The sequence below is a fragment of the Orcinus orca genome, chromosome 5, assembly GCF_937001465.1.
Source record: "Orcinus orca chromosome 5, mOrcOrc1.1, whole genome shotgun sequence".
NCBI lineage: Eukaryota > Metazoa > Chordata > Mammalia > Artiodactyla > Delphinidae > Orcinus > Orcinus orca.
This window is the reverse complement of record NC_064563.1, coordinates 80,968,199-80,986,232: the sequence shown is the minus strand read 5'-3', so window position 1 is coordinate 80,986,232 and position 18,034 is coordinate 80,968,199. Positions and strand designations below refer to the sequence as shown.

At 54.1% G+C, this 18,034-nt stretch overlaps 1 protein-coding gene across 1 annotated transcript in view; it reads right to left on the bottom strand.

Moving 5' to 3' along the window:
- Positions 1-1,570: 1,570 nt before the first annotated feature.
- SEMA5B (semaphorin 5B) overlaps positions 1,571-18,034 on the bottom strand; it is a 118,465-nt gene continuing 102,001 nt past the window's right edge. The window contains exons 9-22 of the mRNA XM_033403372.2: positions 16,100-16,235; positions 14,720-14,927; positions 14,403-14,610; positions 7,491-7,608; positions 7,160-7,341; positions 5,900-6,043; positions 5,551-5,698; positions 5,188-5,413; positions 4,782-5,000; positions 4,149-4,319; positions 3,897-4,046; positions 3,514-3,558; positions 2,876-3,081; positions 1,571-2,639 (exon numbers count right to left, since the gene is read on the bottom strand). Coding sequence (XP_033259263.1) covers positions 2,481-2,639; positions 2,876-3,081; positions 3,514-3,558; positions 3,897-4,046; positions 4,149-4,319; positions 4,782-5,000; positions 5,188-5,413; positions 5,551-5,698; positions 5,900-6,043; positions 7,160-7,341; positions 7,491-7,608; positions 14,403-14,610; positions 14,720-14,927; positions 16,100-16,235 — 2,320 coding nt within the window. The 3' untranslated portion in view covers positions 1,571-2,480. The remainder of the gene's footprint in view (positions 2,640-2,875; positions 3,082-3,513; positions 3,559-3,896; positions 4,047-4,148; positions 4,320-4,781; positions 5,001-5,187; positions 5,414-5,550; positions 5,699-5,899; positions 6,044-7,159; positions 7,342-7,490; positions 7,609-14,402; positions 14,611-14,719; positions 14,928-16,099; positions 16,236-18,034) is intronic.

The window sequence follows — 18,034 nt, the reverse complement described above, 5'->3', positions numbered from 1 at the left end:
AAGTTGATAACAAGCAGTTGGACTGCCTGGGTTGAACCGTCACTGACTAGCTGTGTGACTTTAGGCAAGTTATTTAAATTTATTAAACCTCAGTTTCCTCATCTGTAAAGTGGGCATGGCAATAGTACTTTCCTCTCAGGATTGTTGTGAGAACTGAATAAGAGAAATGACCAGCACTTGGTATGGTGCTTGGAGGTGACAGCACTTATCAGAGTTAGCTACTAGCATTAGAAATAATGCAATGAGAATGTGCTGCTGGTGGCTGTGTACTCCCATCAGCAAGAGATTTGGCCACAGAGGTTAAGGGCAATCGCTTCTGGGAATTTATCCTAAGGACATAGAGATACGGATAAGAAGGTCCATAATAGCATTCTTTGGTAAAGAAAAATTTGAAACAAATCAGAGTGGTTTAAATAAATTATGATTAATTCATGTGAAGGACTGATACTTTTATGTAACAGATGGTGCGTGCATGCACACACACGCGGTGTGTATTTTGCCATGACACACATGGGTTTCCACTCCACTGATGCCATTCCAGTCAAAAGTGGCTGGGCATGACCCGGGAATTCTTCATGACTGCTTGCTACAGACCTGACCAGTGCCTGACATATATGAGTGGTCCCTGTGAAGCAGGCACCCTGGGCCCTAGAACACTCTTGAACTTCATTGGCTCTACCAGGTTCAAGGGAATCCAAAACCCCAAGATCTAACACAGGCCCCTACAGGCTCTGGATTCATGGGGTGAATAGAAACTCAGTGAGGAATCCCCAAACTGCAGAAATACTCATTATGTCCCCTGAGCTCTCACTGACTGGGCTCCACCTTGGCCTGAGGACACGGCTATTGCAGTTGAGCCAGTAAGCACAAGGGAGTCCAAGACACGAGGTCCAGGAGTGCTCCTTTCTTCCTCCTCCTCCCCTCCCTCTACTTCCTCTACCACCGGGATCTCACACTTTACAGCCTGACCTACAAATAGATTTTGCTGCAAATCCTGTAATTGATCCAGCCAATTAAGTCAGGAAATTCCTCTCTAAACTTAACATGTCCATCAATCTCATCCAAAATGGTGGCACGGATGTGGTGGGCTGAGGCTTTGAGGCTATTTTGATTTAATCCAGCCAAAACTACAGAGGGCTTCCCCCACCTCACAGATTTACTCATTTCTCAGTCAATTCTGGTTTTATTAAACTCAGCAATGTAAGCACCTCATAAAATAATCTTCATCAATACTCCCCTGCTGGACTCACACATTTCCACTGTGGAAGTGCTGCCGATTAGAGCTGCTAAGGCAATGGGCAGAAATCTCCTGTTGTATTGCCTTTGGTGTACTTGTGTCCCTACTTGTGAATCTGTGATTATCCCTCTTTTCCAACAAGGGTTTAGGGCAACGTGTGTATGTGGAGATTTACTCACAAATGGAAAGTTATCCTCTATTAAAGTCAAACTCTACTGGGGTCATCTCCCCCACCCTGAGAAGACCATCTGTCACCCCAGTGCATTGCTCTAATTGACCAGACCGGGCCAAGAGAAGCCCACACACATATGCACGAAGACGACGTTACATTTGGAGACTGGATATCATCTTTAATAACGCCACAGCCCAACATCCTTTTTGTTGCTGCGGCAGATTGTGATTGTGTGTGTACATGTGTGCGTTCCTGAACAGATGAGGGCCCAGCAGAGACTCCCACGCGGGTCTCAGCCAACAGCTCTGTTGAGCAGCAACTGGAAAGCCGTCTCCACTGGCCTCCCGCCTCCCTTCCTCCTGGGTCACCTTTCGTGCACTCTGATTGAAAGGCCGAGGAATGTGCCAGCCCAGATTAAAGGACTTCTCAGCACAGATCAGTCTCCAGCCCCCAGTCCTCACTGCCTCTGACCAGAGGGATGTCGCTGGGTAAAGCACAGACTGCTAGGCAAAGGTGGACAACCTGCTCCAGCCTTGGTCCCCATGTCACACTGGGGCAGCACCACAATGACCCAGCCCTGGGCAGAGAATCCAGAACTACTGGGGTCATTTGACTAGTTTCTTTCAGAGATAATCAGGATGTAGCCCAGGCCCTTCCTGGGGCCAGCCAAAGAGGGGCACACTCGGCCCCTGATAGCTACACGGGCTGTCATTTCCAACCCAAACCTAAAAGCCTGCCCTCCTGCCATCTCCACTCTCCAATTCCCTCACACGCCTAGTAGGTCCACAGCCCAGACATGGCAGGGGAGATCAGCATGACGGTGGGTTCCAAGGAGGCCATGAGAGACCCGGGCTGAGCTGGAACTGCAGCCGTGTGCCAGCCTGAAGCCAGCCCTCTCCCCCATGGTCACCGCCAGCCAGAGCTCTTTGAAGCCAGATGGGACCCCACAAGGCAAGGCAGCAAGTTCTTGGCCTAGTGCAGAGGGAGAAAACCAAACTGGCTCCACCGTCCCACCTCCACCTGCTCTGTGCCTTAGGAAGGCAAGGAGCCCAAGTCCCCAGGACAGTGGTATCAGCTGTTGGGGAAGCACCGTTGTCCAGGTGAGGCCTCAGGCCGGAAGCTGTGTTTGTTCAGTGGACTCGGGTAGTAGGTGGTCGTGTACACATTGGTCTGCTGCAATGGGTAGAAGTTGGCTCTGTCATCGGGGATCAGGTTATTCTTATTCAGGGTCTGTGGGAGAAGGAAAGAACAAGAGAGGAAGGGGTGAAGGGAGAGACGGGGAAAGAGGACAGGCCAGAGCAAGGAAATCAGGAGCCAGTCAATGAGAGAACGTCTGGCTCCTGACACAGTGTTCTGCCCACCATGCCACTGCTCTCTCCCGAGTGCCCAGCCTAGTTATGTCCAGCGTAGGGCCAGGACCACTGCACCCTTCACCCTGCCCTCTGCTTCTCCGAGAGGACTCCCACCTTGAATTCCATGGGTGTGTACTTCTCATTCTTGGGGGCACCCCCGCCCTTGTAATGCAGGTGGTTGGGGGTGGCGGGATGGACGAGCGTGGACTCCTGGGACTGGTGCCGGCAGTGCTGGCAGTACAGGTACACCGCCAAGGTCAGCAGCCCAGAGCCCACGAAGCAAGAGATGCCTGTGGCCAGCAGGTGGAGGAGACTGAACTCTGGGAGAGGGAAGAGACAAGAGGTAAGGAAAGGGCCACTGTGAAGACCCCCAACTGCCCCCCAATAGGAGGCTCTGAGACATAAAGGGAAGGGCTTTGAAGCCAGAGTCATCAGAAACAGGAAGGCTGCGTGGCCTGTCACCAGGGGCCTGTCTCACAGGACCACCTGTGGCTTGGGTCGGAGGAGGCAGCCAGTGGTGTGGAGTTGGGTGACTCTTCTTGAATACAGACTTGACCACCACTTCTTAGCTGAGGGGCATGGATGGAATTGCCCAGACTCTCCTACACGTGGTCTAAAGCAGTGCGGGACCTCAACAAGGTTTGTGGGTCTGGAGCGAGAAGTGGAGAGACTCCAGGTTTCAGAGTAGGTGGGTCTCCTCCTTGTGGGGGGGGGGGCGTGGATCATCATGAGGTGGGGCAGGTTCCTTTTACCTCCACAGCCAGTGGCCTCATCCACACTGGAGGCAGGCAGGATCACTGCAGGAAGACAAGCAGAGTGGGTGTAAGAGGCAGGGAGCAGAGGACGTGAGTCCCTCCAGGGCGGTGTGTGTTGGTGTGTGTCTCGGAGGACCCCTGGGTCAGCGCCGACCTGTGGGACTGCACCTGGGGACCTTCATTTCCCTTGGTCTCCCCCCAGGCCCCACCTCTGAGAAAGGTAGGCCCATCCGTCAAATGAGGAAGTGCAAAGGCCCAAAGTGTGCGAACCTCCCACCCCGGCATTTCATCCTGCACCCCGCAGGATGCTTCAGAAGGGGAAGGAAGCTGGGGCTCAGGGCAGGAAGGGTTGGTGTGAAGGCGCTGGCTCCGAGACCTACCGGGCATCTCCCTGGAGGGGCAGGGGCGGCTCTGGCTGCTGTTTCCAGCACAAGTGCTGGGCCCGGGGACCAGCTCCTCGCAGTACCGGCCACGGCTTTGGACTCCATCCTCCGTGCATGCACTCCACTCAGACCATGGCGACCAGCCTTCTGTGTGTTGTGGGTTGGGATGAGGTTAACCACCCAGACCCCCTCAGTGGGGATGCGCAGGCTCCGCATTGCTCCCCAGGCCCTGCCAGATGCACTTCGTACCTGGGCAGGCCTGTGTGGCACACAGCGCCTCCTCCGTGTGCAGCCCGAGACAGATGTCCTCGCCCGGAGAGGGGGCGGGGCTGCTGCAGGAACGGGTGCGTTGATAGTGGCCGCCACCGCAGGAGGCTGAGCATGGGGACCAAGAGGTCCAGCAGGACCAGGCACCCCGCACTGCAAGGCGATGGGGTGGGTGAAGAGGGGTTGCAGGTGCAGGCATGGCCCAACCCAGGCTAGGCCTCTCAGGGCCACACTGCCCTCAACATCCACCCTGCTCCAGCCCTACGGTCCACTGTCAGGGAGTCCCCCTCCCCTCAGGGGTGGCAGGAGAAATGCAGGCTGCAGAGGGGACACCAAAAACCAACCTCGCCTCAAATCAAGCTCCTTGTCTAGCTAACCCATTAAAGGAGAGAAAACAGCGACACGGAGGGTAAGGAAATGCCCTGGTCCCTGCGAGTAGCTGCCGTGTCCATGTTCAGGGCAGAAAATTGCTCTGGGGGCCCTGTACAGAGTTGGCAGGGAGGAGAGGTCTCCAAGCAGGAGTTAGTTGTAGCCTGGGGAGGCCTGGGAGTCTCCCCGATGGGGGTTCCCTGGTCGAGGGGTTCCCTGGGCCAAGATTCCTTAGTGGAGGGTTACCTGGACAAGCTTGGGGGTTGCAGTCCTGGTACTCGGCAGCGTCACCCACACACGGCAGGCCCCCGTTGCGGGGCTCCGGGTTTGTGCATGTTCTCTTGCGGACGCGGAAGCCCAGCTCACAGTCTCGGGAGCAGGAGGTCCACGGGCCCCAGGCGGCCCAGCCCCCGCTCACCGTGTGCGGGGAGGTGCCCCCGCTGCGCAGGAGCTCCTCCACCAAGGCTGGGGGGATACAGGGGGGCTGGCCTCAGCCACAGAGGGCTCCCACGGCAGCCCAAAGACCTCCCGCCTTCTTCCAAACCGCACATCCCCTCCCTGCCCCCTCCTCCCCCAGCTCTCACTCCCGGCCCCGCCCCATCGCTCTGGGCCTGGGAGGGAGGGTGGCGGGTGGGGAGACGCAGGGCTGTACCGTCCGTGTCGCAGGCTCCAGAGCCGTCCGCGGGGCAGGTTCGGGTCTCCGTCCTCCTCCGGCCAAACTGCAGCCCGTGGGGGTCGGCCAGCGGCGCGCGGCACGTGAAGCGGAAGCGCTGCTCCTGCCGCGCCCCACCCTGGGTCACGTTCACTGGTAGCCAGGGCGTCCACGGCGTGTTGCGCCGCACTTCGGGGCAGCCTTCATGGTTGCAAGTCTTGAACTCCTTCGGGAGGAGGACTGGTGCTGTTGCACAGCCTCGCAGCCCCAGGCCTGTCCCGCGCTCCGCCCCCCGCCCCTTCTCTGCACTCCTCTTGGCTCGAGGTCCAGGCATCCCGCGCCCGCCCCCGGCCCGGCCCTCACCACGCCGCAGCCCGGGCAGGAGTTGCCGTTCTCACAGGCCCGACGCCGCGATTGCACACCGCTCCCACAGTGGCTGCTGCACTTGCTCCAGGAGCCCCAGGATGCCCAGAAGATGGGCACCGGGCAAGGCGTGTTTTCGTTACAGAACCTGACGGGGAGAGGGGGAGGAGTCGTTACTCTAGGGAACGGGCACCCCTTTCCCTATGAGAGGTCACTGAGATTGCGAGACTGGGAAAACGAGGGTCCACTGGACCACCTGGAGAATCCAGGCCACCTTCTAGGGGGCCTGGGAAGTCGGCGACCTCGGGGCTGGCTTGTCGCAGAAGCCAACAGCCACGCCCTAGCTCACCGTTCCTCCCGGCTCTTGCCCACGCAGATGCGGCCCCCGTGGCGTGGAGCAGGGTTGCTGCAACTTCGCTGGCGGACCTGGAATCCAATCCCACAGGAGGTGCTGCATAGGGCCCACGATGACCACGGTGTCCACGCCCCGTTCCTGGTGGGGCCGGAGGGGATAGAGACAAATGACCCTCTGAGCTCTAGCTTCTCAGATCTAATCACATCTGCACAGATGGATTTTGTATTGTTGTCAGGAAGTGCTATTGACAGGAGATAGTTCCTAACCAGGCCTTCTCAGGAATGACTTATTCATTCATTTGTTCACTCCTCAAACATGCATTGAGAGCCTTCTTCCATATATCAGGCTGTGCTTAGGGTTAGAGCACAAAGATATACCCACATGGCCTCTACTCGCAGGGGAAAAGGACATATTCTCTAGAGAAGGCCTTTGCCATCTGCAACCTTTGTTTCAGCCTTGTTGGTTGGCAGACCCTGGTATTCAAACCCATGCTCTCTCCCCCGTTCTACTACTGCACATGCTTTGCTCCAACCTCAAGACACCACCCACTCTTGTCTCCTTTGCCCCTAATTTTCAAATTTTGGCACTACCAATTACTGGCTGTTTAAGGCCGGGCAAATTACCGAAACCTTCTGCGCCTCATCATACTCTTATCTTTAAAGTAAGGATAATGATTGTATTCCTACCCCATGAGGCTGTGATGGTTAAATTAATAAATGTAGTGTATATAAAATTATTTTAAGAGTGTCAAGAATTATGGGTTATTTCTTTTAATCACTTTAGGGAGTCCTCAGGTAGTAGGCAGTGTGCAAGCTCGCTCGCTCTCTCTTTCTCTCTCTCTCTAAATATATATATAATATGATCTCATTTAACCCTCCCAACAACCTTCAGGGTGGGCACTGTAACCCTCATTTAGAGAAGCTCAGAGTGGTTAGGTAGCTACCACCATCCCATGCTGTCCCTCCTGTTTGGGACTGCAAGGCTTGTTGAGGATATGATCTGGCTAGGGATAACTCCCACGCCTCTTTGTATGAAGAGCACCGCAAGGCAGAAAGTTCTCTCCCACTGGAGTGGAAACCCTCCCAGGGCTCATGTTTCCTGCCTCAGACATCAGCCACCTGTCCAGTGCCCTGCATAGCCCTGAAGTGTTTTCTGTCCCTTAGTGCAAACAGCTGGCTGGGGATGCCCCGTTCCCTCCATCCCCCCCTCCCCCATTCCAAGGCCACTGCCAGCAAGCCCTGCATCCTCACATACCTGGAGCAGTTGGCAACGTGGATGGCTGGCCCCAGGCAGTCACAGCCCCCACAGCGGGGTCGGGGGGAGTCACAGGCCCGGGCCCGACACAGGCAAGAACCTGAGTTGTCCCCATCTAAGTGCTCACACGGTTGCCATGGTGACCATGGGCCGAAGCCCCCATCCCGAGTCACATTTCGCACCTGAAGACACACACCAGGAGCAGGACCCTGTCACACAAGGCAGGGGCAGGGAAGGTACAAGGTCCCAGGGCTGTGGGGACACTGATGGAGAGTCAGGGCCTGAATTCGGGGGAAGAGGTCCCTGGTGGGGGGTACAAAAGGGTTCTCACAGGACATGCTGTGATGTTCTGGGTCCAGAGGCTCATGTTGGAGCTGTCCTCAAGCGTGCTGCAACGTTGCTGCTTCCCGTCCCAGCCGCAGTACGGGTCCCGTGCCCCCAGGCATGCCCTGCCAGACAGAGGTCCAGAGACTCAAGCCCACTGGACTCCCACCATCACCTGCATCCCAAGAATACACCTGGACACTCTCCTCTGGGCACTTCTTTCATTCAGTTGTCCTCCACAATAATAACGAAGTTCACTGAGTACTTACTGTGTGCCAGGCAACGTTTTAAGCACTTTAGAAGCATGAATTAACTCAATACAACAACTCAATGCAGAAGGTACTCTTATTATCTTCATGTTACATGGAGGAAACCCAGAGCCGACCATGGACTCACACTATGGTGCTCCAGAACCCACACACTTAGCCAAGAGATTACTGCCTCCCCTGAGTCTGGGTGCCCCACAGTCCTCATCTAGGGCCACAGGTGAAGATATGGTGAACAGAAATCCAAAGAGGTAGTTCCTCCCTGCTAGACACTATGATTATAGTGATGGAAAGGACCTTACAGATGATCTGGCCCAGTGGTTCTCAACCCTGGCTGCACGTTAGAATCACTAAAGGAGCTTTTTAAAAAAAATTTCCTTCATTAAAAAAAAATAGTAGTTATTTATTTATTTGGCTGCGCCGGGTCTTAGTTGCGGCGTGAGAGATCTCTGTTGCGGAATGCGGGCTCTTAGTTGAGGCATGTGGGATCTAGTTCCCTGTCCAGGGATCGAACCCAGGCCCTCTGCACTGGGAGTGCAGTCTTAACCACTGGACTACCAGGGAAGTCCCTAAAGGATCTTTTTTAAAAATACTGATACATGGGCCCACCCCAGACAAGAATTTCTGGGTGGGTGGGCTGGGGATTTAAAAGCTTGAGGGGGGGGGCTTCCCTGGTGGCACAGTGGCTGAGAGTCCGCCTGCCGATGCAGGGGACGCGGGTTTGTGCCCTGGTCCGGGAAGATCCCACATGCCGCAGAGTGGCTGGGCCCGTGAGTCATGGCCGCTGAGCCTGCGCGTCCGGAGCCTGTGCTCCGCAACGGGAGAGGCCACAACAGTGAGAGGCCCTCGTACCGCAAAAAACAAAAATGCTTGAGGGTGATTCTAATGGGAGCCAGACTGAGAATCACTGGGATCCACAAAACAACCTTTTCATTCTACAACGGAAGAAACAGTCACAGAGAAGGGAATAGGCGTTTCCCCAGGATCACGCAAACTGTACGTGGCAGAGCTGAGGCTAGAACCTAGACCTCCCCACCACACTCTTCCCCTCATGCACCTGCTTCCCAGCTGGAGGCTGTGTCTTACTTCACACACTGAGTGAACGTGAGCCCGTGCCTCAAAACACAGGTGCAGGGTCAGGGGACACCTGGGCATAGTCCAGGGTCACCTGGGCATCCACACGTTTGTGCTGCTCAGTGGTAGGACCCAGAGGCCAATGCACTGGCATCATAAGAACGAGCTCAGGCTGGGATGAGCCAGGGGTCACATCCCAGGTCCCCATTATTCCTAGGCAGATCTATCTCAAATGAACCCGGAGAGGTAACGGTTCACACGCTGATGCATGTCCCAAAGCCCCCACTTCTCATAACCTAGGCTCCTCTCTTCCCTTTTTACTTCTGACTTAGTCATTGTATCCTCTACAGTTTTTAATAACAACAACAAGAGTTAAATCTCTACTGGTAAGACTCCAAGGAGGGGAAAAACAATATGGGAATTGTGGAATCAGGATTTGCTGTCCATTGCTAAGTAAACAGAATATCAGATTCTGGAGCCTGAAGGAAGTTCCCTCCAATACCCAGAGAGCCCACTGCCAACCTCAGGGGATTCGCTGGGTCCCTTCTGCCTCCTTTCGCCAATTTCCACCCTCTCTGGCCAGGTCTGGCTGCTCTACAGCAGTGGGCCTGCTGCAGAGGGTCTAGGAGAGCACTGAGAGTGAGAGTGAGGCAGTAACTGGAGGTTAGAAAGCAGAAGAAGTTTGGGGTTAAGGAGGTGCTGGATGACAAAGAGGGTGGGGGAGCCCATGCGATGACATGAGTCTGCAGAGGGATTTTCCTTTGGCCAAAGGGGCTAAGGCTGCCCAGGGCTAAAGGGATACACAAAGGAGTCAAGGGGCTGCCCCTTTTGGTGTCTTCAGGATAGAATCTTTCTTTTCTCTTGAAACTTCAGGCAAAGTCACCTGTCAGGTGAGTTCTTTATTTTCAGTGAGTTCAATAGACCAAAGAGAAAAGAGCTTATACAGAGACCTTATAAGGAAGAGGGTGGGGCTTCCCTGGCGGCTCAGTGGTTGAGAGTCTGCCTGCCAATGCAGGGGACGTGGGTTCGAGCCCTGGTCTGGGAAGATCCACATGCTGCGGAGCAACTAAGCCTGTGCGCTACAACTACTGAGCCTGCACTCTAGAGCCCGTGAGCCACAACTACTGAGCCCATGTGCCACAACTACTGAAGCCTGCATGCGTACAGCCCGTGCTCCGCAACAAGAGAAGCCACCGCAATGAGAAGCCTGCGCACCGCAGTGAAGAGTAGCCCCTGCTCATGACCTCCGATAAAGGAGGTGATGCGTGGGGTTTCAGTGAGTGACAGCCTCGCTGGACCCCAGTAAACATACCCTGGCCCACCTGGGAATCCAGAACACTCATCTGTTTCTCAAGACTATGTTTCCATTTTATTCTCTCAAGGACAATTTGTGTGAATTATACAACGTACGGGTGCTCGTATTTTCATTTGGGATCAATGGTTTGATTTAGGTGTGTTTCGGAGCAAATACATCAAACTAGACATCATAGTACTGAATACAATACATGTGCAAAAGTAGTCTCAGCATCCTGTGGTTTTGAGGTTCTGCTTACTGGCTGACATTTGGGTCAAATTTGCTGCTAGCAGATTCAGCCAATCAGAACTCAGTAAAGCCCACTCCTGAGTGTATTTCCCTCAGTTCTCAGAAATGGGCATCAAACTCTAGAAGCATTGATACGGCACTTTATAAGCAACATAGATTAAATAGCTTAAAAAAAAACTAGCCATGACGAGTGATTAATAATAATAATACATACATACATATATACGATTCTATCCATCAAAAACAAATGTCTGCCAGTAGGGAGAATGGATGAGAGCAGATAATCTGAATTGATCTACACAGATAAAAACAGAAGATTCTGGAGGAATGCAATTTGCCTCATGCTACTTCTTTCATTTAGGGCCTAACCAGTTCTAGAACAGTTGTTCCCAGTCTTGACAACAAATTAGAATCTCCTGGGGATCTTTTAAAAGGCTTAAGCAAACGAAACAAAAATCCCTCCTATTTCCGGGCCTTCTGGACTGGAGTAAGCCCAGGCACCAGAGTCTTTGAAACACTCCTCAGGTGATTGCAATGAACAGCATTAGAACTGCTGTTCCAGGGCCACTTTTGTCAGGGTTCTCAAGCCAAGAGATGAAGTGCCTTGTCTTTCCAATCCATGATAGGATAAGAAAAGAGTGAAGAAAAACACAGAGCAGATGCTGGCCCCAGCCCCTCACTCAGGATCCCTTGCCCTCAGCCTCTCCTGCTCACAATTCTCCCAGAGAAGAAAGAGGAGACCAGATTCTCCATGGACACGCCTGCCCTGCCCTGCCCCATCCTGGCCGCCTGAGGGGACCTGCGAGACCCCCCTGGCACCAGCGCCTGAGCTCTTTTCTTCTCCACATTTGCTGCTTTTGGCCAAAGGCCACTCCAGAGCTTCCAGAGCAGAGAATGTTCTTAAGAAAATTAAAGCTCCAAGCACAGGAGAGTGAAAGTGTCTCTGACTATAGGAGTGGGTGGCAGTTTAGAGTTCCTTTCATAAAAGCAGCCATCAGACCAATAATATATCATCACGTCTTTTTTACTGCAGTGTCTCAGGCAGCCATTACAAAAGGCAACAGGTTCATTTCATGGGCTCTAAAGCAGGACAGAGATGGATGGTGAAATGTGCAAGCAGGCGGATTCCAGCACCGCGTAGCGAGGGTTTCACAATGGGAGCTGTCCAGGGTGGAGCTTGGGAGCAAGTGGCCATTACTTAAGATGGTAGTGGAACGGGGCCCAGACCCCCTGCCAGGGAGGGAGGTTGGGATAAGCTGGCAATAAGGGCCCCTCCCTCCAGGGCAGCATGAAAGGCGTGCTGGAAGGAGGAAGGGGGCAGTTCTCCATGCATAAAACACCTGCTTTGTAGAGCCAGTCAGCCATTCACTCGCTCTGCTCGTCCTCCTGTGAGCACCAGTCTCTCTGGCCAGGCCAGGGTCCTGGTCGTGCCCCATGGGGCTGAGGTTTGCCTGAGTGAAAGGAGGGTGCTGGAGACAAGCCCCTGGATTCTGGACAGAGGAGGGGGCCTGAAGGGGCCTCTGCTTAACCACCCTCAGCTTCCTGCCAGCTTTGGAAGAAATGAGGATAGACGCAGGAAAGGTCTCTCATGGGACACAGTAAAACCCCGTGACAAACTGCCTCACAACAGCATACATTCTGATATAGTGTGATGGGCAGTTGGCTCCCAGACTCCCGGAGCGCACAGCTTGCTGGCAGCACGGGCTTACTCTGGTCATTTTAGAACTTTGCAGTAATGAGACCGCACATTTTAGATCCACCTATAGCTTTATGGCAGGGTTTCCACTGTACATATCAAGGCCTCTTATCCCAAACTCAGGAAACCAAAAGTATCAGATGCCGCGCTGACCTCTGTCTACCTTGCTGTTCCACCTGGCCACGTTTCGCGAACTCCCTGTCCCGTCTGCAGCACCACGTGAATGGGGAAACGTCCGGCATTGTCCCTCCTCTCGTTCCACTGCAGACCCCATCACGTCATATCTGGCCTAGAGCCACAGCAGCTCACGCTGGCCAACCATCTGCCCCGAGACAATGCTGCTCGCCACTGTCTGATTGATCTTTGTAAGACACTTACTTATTCACACTGCCCATCACACCACTCCCCCGTTCAAAGACCACTTCAGTGCCTCCAGTCACAGGATTCAAGTCAAAATCCTCCCTTGGCATTCTCAGCTGGCCTCAATCCACTTTCCAGTCCCATTCCCCACTCCTCTCCTGCACCAGCCTGCTCTCAGGCCAAGCAATCAATCAACTGCAGGATCAGTCATGTGTAGCAGGCCACTTTGTGGCTGGGGCTGGGCATGGCCCCCTGGTGGAGCATAAAAAATACTGGGACATTGGACTTGCCTTCAAGGATTTACAACCTCTTAAAGAACACGGTACATGTGAAAAGTTTAATAACGACACAGCAGTTAAAGAAGCACATAAGAGAGAAATGCCATGCTTCATTGCCAAGCAGTGCCGTCTGTATTCAGCGTCACAAATCCCGAGACTCCGGAGAGCCCAGGAGACTGGAGGGCCCCTAAATGCATTTGCGGAGATAAAAAAGGAATAAGGACACTAGCTACCAATGATGACTCGCTGGACTAGGCACTTCGTGAGCATTATTCCCGATCCTTACAGCTCCTCTGCCAAAAGTAAATACCATCTGCTTCATCACATTTCCCCCTATTTTCCCCAGGAGAAAGCCACAGCTCAAAAGGTTAAGTAAGTAACTTGCTCAATATCATATAGCTGGCAGATGACAAAGCTGAGATGGGGTCCCAGGTACATCCAATTCCACCACGCAAGTCCCTCCCATTTTACCCCATTCTCTCCCCACATGTCAGATTCAGGCCAAGGTCTCTCTCCCCAGCCAGACATCTAGAGCCCTGAGGGGAGTGAGAGTGTTCCAGACCTATTTCATCTGCCTCCCTCTTCTCACACCGACAGCCCCGTGAAGTGCTCTGAGCGTGGGAGGGCTTCGCAAATGTTCGGTGCTCTGCTGATGGAGCCCTGTGCTGGGGCTGAGGGAAGCTTGGGTATCTGCCCACTGTGCTCGCCTCCCCCCCACTCCCCGCTGTCACACCATGACCTTCTAGCCTCCTCCCTGGCCCTCCAGGCCTCTGCTCAGATCCCAGCACACTCCGCCGGGGCTGGAAAACAACCCTTGGCAGCCTGGATGCCATTTGTCTCCCAAATCTTGAGGACAGATGGGCACAGCCAGGAGGTCCCTGTGTTGCAAAGGCCACAGAAGCCCACATGGCTGTGGCTATGCCAGCTAAAGGCCATTTTTGAATTATCTCCAAAATGAACGGGTGCAGCTCAGGGTAGCCTCACATGCTTAGGAGTCTGAGATACATGTGCATTTGGCTTTGGAACAGGCTTTTGTTTCCCCCTTAAACATCAATGTCATTATTGCCAAATTTGTGAATCCACCTGAAGCTAAGGTATGGAGAACTGATTGCAGAAGCTGTTGGGAAGACAACGTCCCATCTCCACATGTTTCCTCACCTCCAACCCACCCATGCCAGGCCTTTCTGCCTCTTCTAAGTGGGGAAGTTACAGAAGCAAACTTGGGGCTGACTCAAAGTATCATCTCCTATCTGCCCACATCTGCATAGCAAGTGCTGTGATTTCAAAGATAAAGACCACTCTCTGAACTGAAGGGACTGAGAGTAAATCACGTGGTCTAGAGATGGCCACCAGGCCCTAACTGTGGGCTTGACAACAGGGATAACGACAGCCACCACCGTTTGCTCAACACATATATTCCCCAGGTGAGTGATAAGTGGTTTCGGCAGATTATCCCACTTATCCTTCACAAAAACCCTGCAGAGATTTTATGAGGAGGAAACCAAGGTTCAGAGAGGTTAAATGACTTGTCCAAAGGCACACAACTGGAGATTGCGCCAGGAATGCCATCCCAGGACGACCTGACTCCAAAGCTCCACCTCTTAAGCGCCAGCTCCCAGTGCGATCGGCAGGCATCTGCGTCTGGAGGCGCACCCGCCCGGCCGCCCGGCCGCCCGGCCGCCTTCCCGCGGCGCCCGCTTACCCCTGGCTGCGGTAGGCGGCACATCTCTCCAGCGGCACCCGCAGCACGCCGTCACTCAAGCCCACGAAGAGTGCGCGGGAGCTGTGCAGGATGCGCAGGCTGCGCAGCGGCTCCCGGCGCCCGGGGGGAAGCACGTGCAGCTCCTCCAGGTAGCAGCCGCGGAGGCTGCGGCTCGTCGTGGACAGCGCCTTCAGGATGGTGCCGGACTCTGGAGGGGCCAGATCGGGGTGGCCTTAAAGGCCCCGGAACCTCGCGGCCCAGACCCTGCCGCTCAACCTCCTCCCACCCCGAGCGCCGGCCGGGCGGGGCGGCCTCACCCGTGCCGATGTAGAGCACGTGGTAGAGCGTATCCTTGGCCTGCACAAGGTCCACCACGAGGTGTGAGAAGCGCACGCTGTCCTGGGTGACACAGGGCTCGGGTGTCACCGGCTGCACGGCCTCGCTCATCAGGAACAGGCGCTGTGCGTCCTGCAGGCTTCGCTCCGTCAGGTTCTCGTTGGGGCCCACCTCGGGCAGGGTGCCGCACTGCGGCAGGGAACCGGGTCACGCATGGCCAGCCGCCGGGCTGCCGCGGTCCTGTATCCCTCCTTCCTCGTAACCCAGACTCTGATTCTCCAATCCCTTCTCCCCGCCCCCCAAAATCCCCCGCTAAGTGCCCTGCACCCTCTTCCAGGAAGATGTCTCATCTTTGGGAACTAAGGGAAAATGAGGCAGGGAAGACAGGATGAGGGACCTACCAGGGATGGAGAAGAGGACAAGGAAGATGAAAGGGGGGCTGGATTATCTAGAAACGGATCATATGAGTGTGGATAACAAGTGTCCTGTTATTTCATGCTGTCGCTGTAGGTGCCCCTCCCCCATGTTGGGCCAAGCCCTGCCTTCCTTCTCCCATGTCCCTATCAGCTCAAGGTTCTTATGCCTTCTAAACCAAAGCTGGAAGGCAACTACCATTTATTGAGCACCTACTACATTCTACAGACCACCTCAGGTGCATATCAACCCTCCAACGTATCTATGAGGTCGATGGTATTATCCCCGTGTGCCAGACAAGGGTAAAGAGGCTCAAGGAGGTTGAGTGACTTGCCCAAGGTGACACAGAGAGGGCTAGATCTGGGTCAGGATTGTACTACTGAAAAGCCTGAGGTCTTACCCTGCTCCATTCTGCCTCCTGGTCAGGAAGTTGGATGGATATGCAAATCAACCATCTGCAGTTTTCTCTGTCCCATGGCTACTTCCCCTTCTCCACACTGGGGATGCTCACACCACCCATGGCTGGGCTCTGACCAATCCTGGCACTCAGAGATCCTCCAGGCATTAGTACCCATACTGGGTAGACTGCAAGCAAACTCCAGCTAAAAATCCTTGAATTCTGGCCAGATAGCTTGTGATTGCTCTCCTGGTTCCCTACACTGAGTAGAGCCGATGTCCCCCCTCCCTGCCTCTCTGGAGGTGAGGGGTCATATTTAGAGATGGCTCAGAGCAGGCTCCCTTGTTCTGCATCCCACCCACTCTCCCTTTCTTGCTCCACAGTCTTGAGGTTACCACCCTCTTAGGGAACCATCGCAGATCCCACAGATGGGCATAGATCAGCAGGGACACATTTGGTGGTTGCACTAAGTAGTTGGGAATCAGCTTGCAGTTGGTAGTCTGGGGGAGGGTGGTATGTGAGGAGAGGGAAATGGGAGGAGAAGCTGTACCTGGAAATTGGGGATGGGGTTGGTGATGGGGAGCCAGGCAGCCCTGGGGTTCTCCTGGTAGCGAAACGGGCCATTGAAAGCCTGAGAGATGGCACTGAGGTTGAAGGCGCAGACAGCAGATGCGGCAATGCTGTTTCTGAAAGGCAAGAGATGGAGGCATGCTGCCTTCCCTGGAGGCCTTGGCACCTTCCCCTTAAATCCCATGGCCAGCTGTCAAATCACAGCATGGCACAGCTCCAAGGCTTACTAGGCACCTATGATGACTCTGGTTCCTTCCGCACCACAGGGGTATCACAGAAGGAGGAAACATGGTTTTCACACCATGGAAAGCCTCCGGTAAAGAAAGACCCACTGATGAGAAGCACCGGTAGATCCTTCTGTGCTACCTCCTCATCCCCTTCGTTTATTCAGTGGGAGGGTCAAATAAAGTCAATGGTTTTCAAACATTTTAGTCCCTGGCCCACTGTAAGAAATATATTCTATATTACAGCTCAGTAGGACACACACATACATATTTGCAATGAATTTTCATGAAGCAATGTGTACCCTTACTAAATACATTATACTCTGATATTTTTATTCCGATCGATTCTGCTTTATTTATTTTATTTAAAAAAAAGAGGGCTTCTCTGGTGGCGCAGTGGTTGAGAGTCCACCTGCCGATGCAGGGGACACGGGCTTGTGCCCCAGTCCGGGAGGATCCCACATGCCACGGAGTGGCTGGGCCCGTGAGCCATGGCCGCTGAGCCTGCGCGTCTGGAACCTGTGCTCCGCAACGGGAGGGGCCACAACAGTGAGAGGCCCGCGTACCGCAAAAAAAAAAAAGAAAACGCAACAACAACTTCGTTGCCAAACCAGTAATCTATGCTGCAGCCCACCACCCGCAGCCAGATGACCTCTCAGATCCCTTTCAGTCATGGATTCAGACGTTTCTATGAGTCTGATGTGGGCAGTTCGGAGAGAGGATACCACTGCACCAAGTGTTTCCAGGGCTGTTCTCTGCACTCAGTCCCTCTCCCAAATGTGTGCATTTCGCTCCCCTCTGCCTGGTCGCAGTCCCCACTGTCTCCTCCAGGATGCTGCACTGTCCCTGCAGCCCATCCAGTCTCCTCCGATCCATTATCCACACAGCAGCCGGAGTGAGTGTTACAAAATGCACATCTGAGCTAGTCCCTGTCCTCCTTCAAACCCTCCAATAACATCTCCTTACTCTTAGGATAAAGATCAAAACCCTTAAAGCAGTCTACAAGGCCCTTCCAGGCATAATCCTCCCATGCCCACCCCTCGGCTGACTCTCCCGTCTTCACCTGCCAGGTTCCTGCCACACGGGTCTCCTCTCAGTTCCTCCAACATTTTTTCCCACCCCAAGCTTTGCACATGTTGTTCCCTCGGGCTGCAACGCTCCTCTCCCCTAGCTACAGGATGATTCCCAGTCATCCTGTAGATGTCACTTTCTACAGGAAGCCTTCCCTGATCATCGACCCTCCACACTGATCACAGCTTCTCTGCACACTGCCCTTTCCCTCTGTAGGATTTATTACAGTTAAAACTGGCCCTTCTCGAGAATATAAGGTCCTTATGGGCAGAGTCAGGGCTGCTCTTGCCCACTGGTGTGTCCCCCATCCCCCTGACCTCCACCATGACAAGAACCTGGGGCATGGTGAAGGTGCACAATATATAAACAATTTGCAGTCTACACTAATGCTATTTTCCCTTGATGCGTCTGCAGTGACTCCTGCCCTTTGCTCACAGCTGCCCACCTTCTGCTGCTGACAGCGGGCTGGTCACTAAGTCCCCGCTGTCAGCTCATGGCCTGTGTGGGCTGTGCTGCATGTCTGTCCCCTGGCTTGGATGGCTTCTCTGCTCCAGCTTCCCGGCTTTACTCTCCTCCCTGTCCATCCCCTTAGACTATCCTTCCTGTAGCTAACCTGGCCC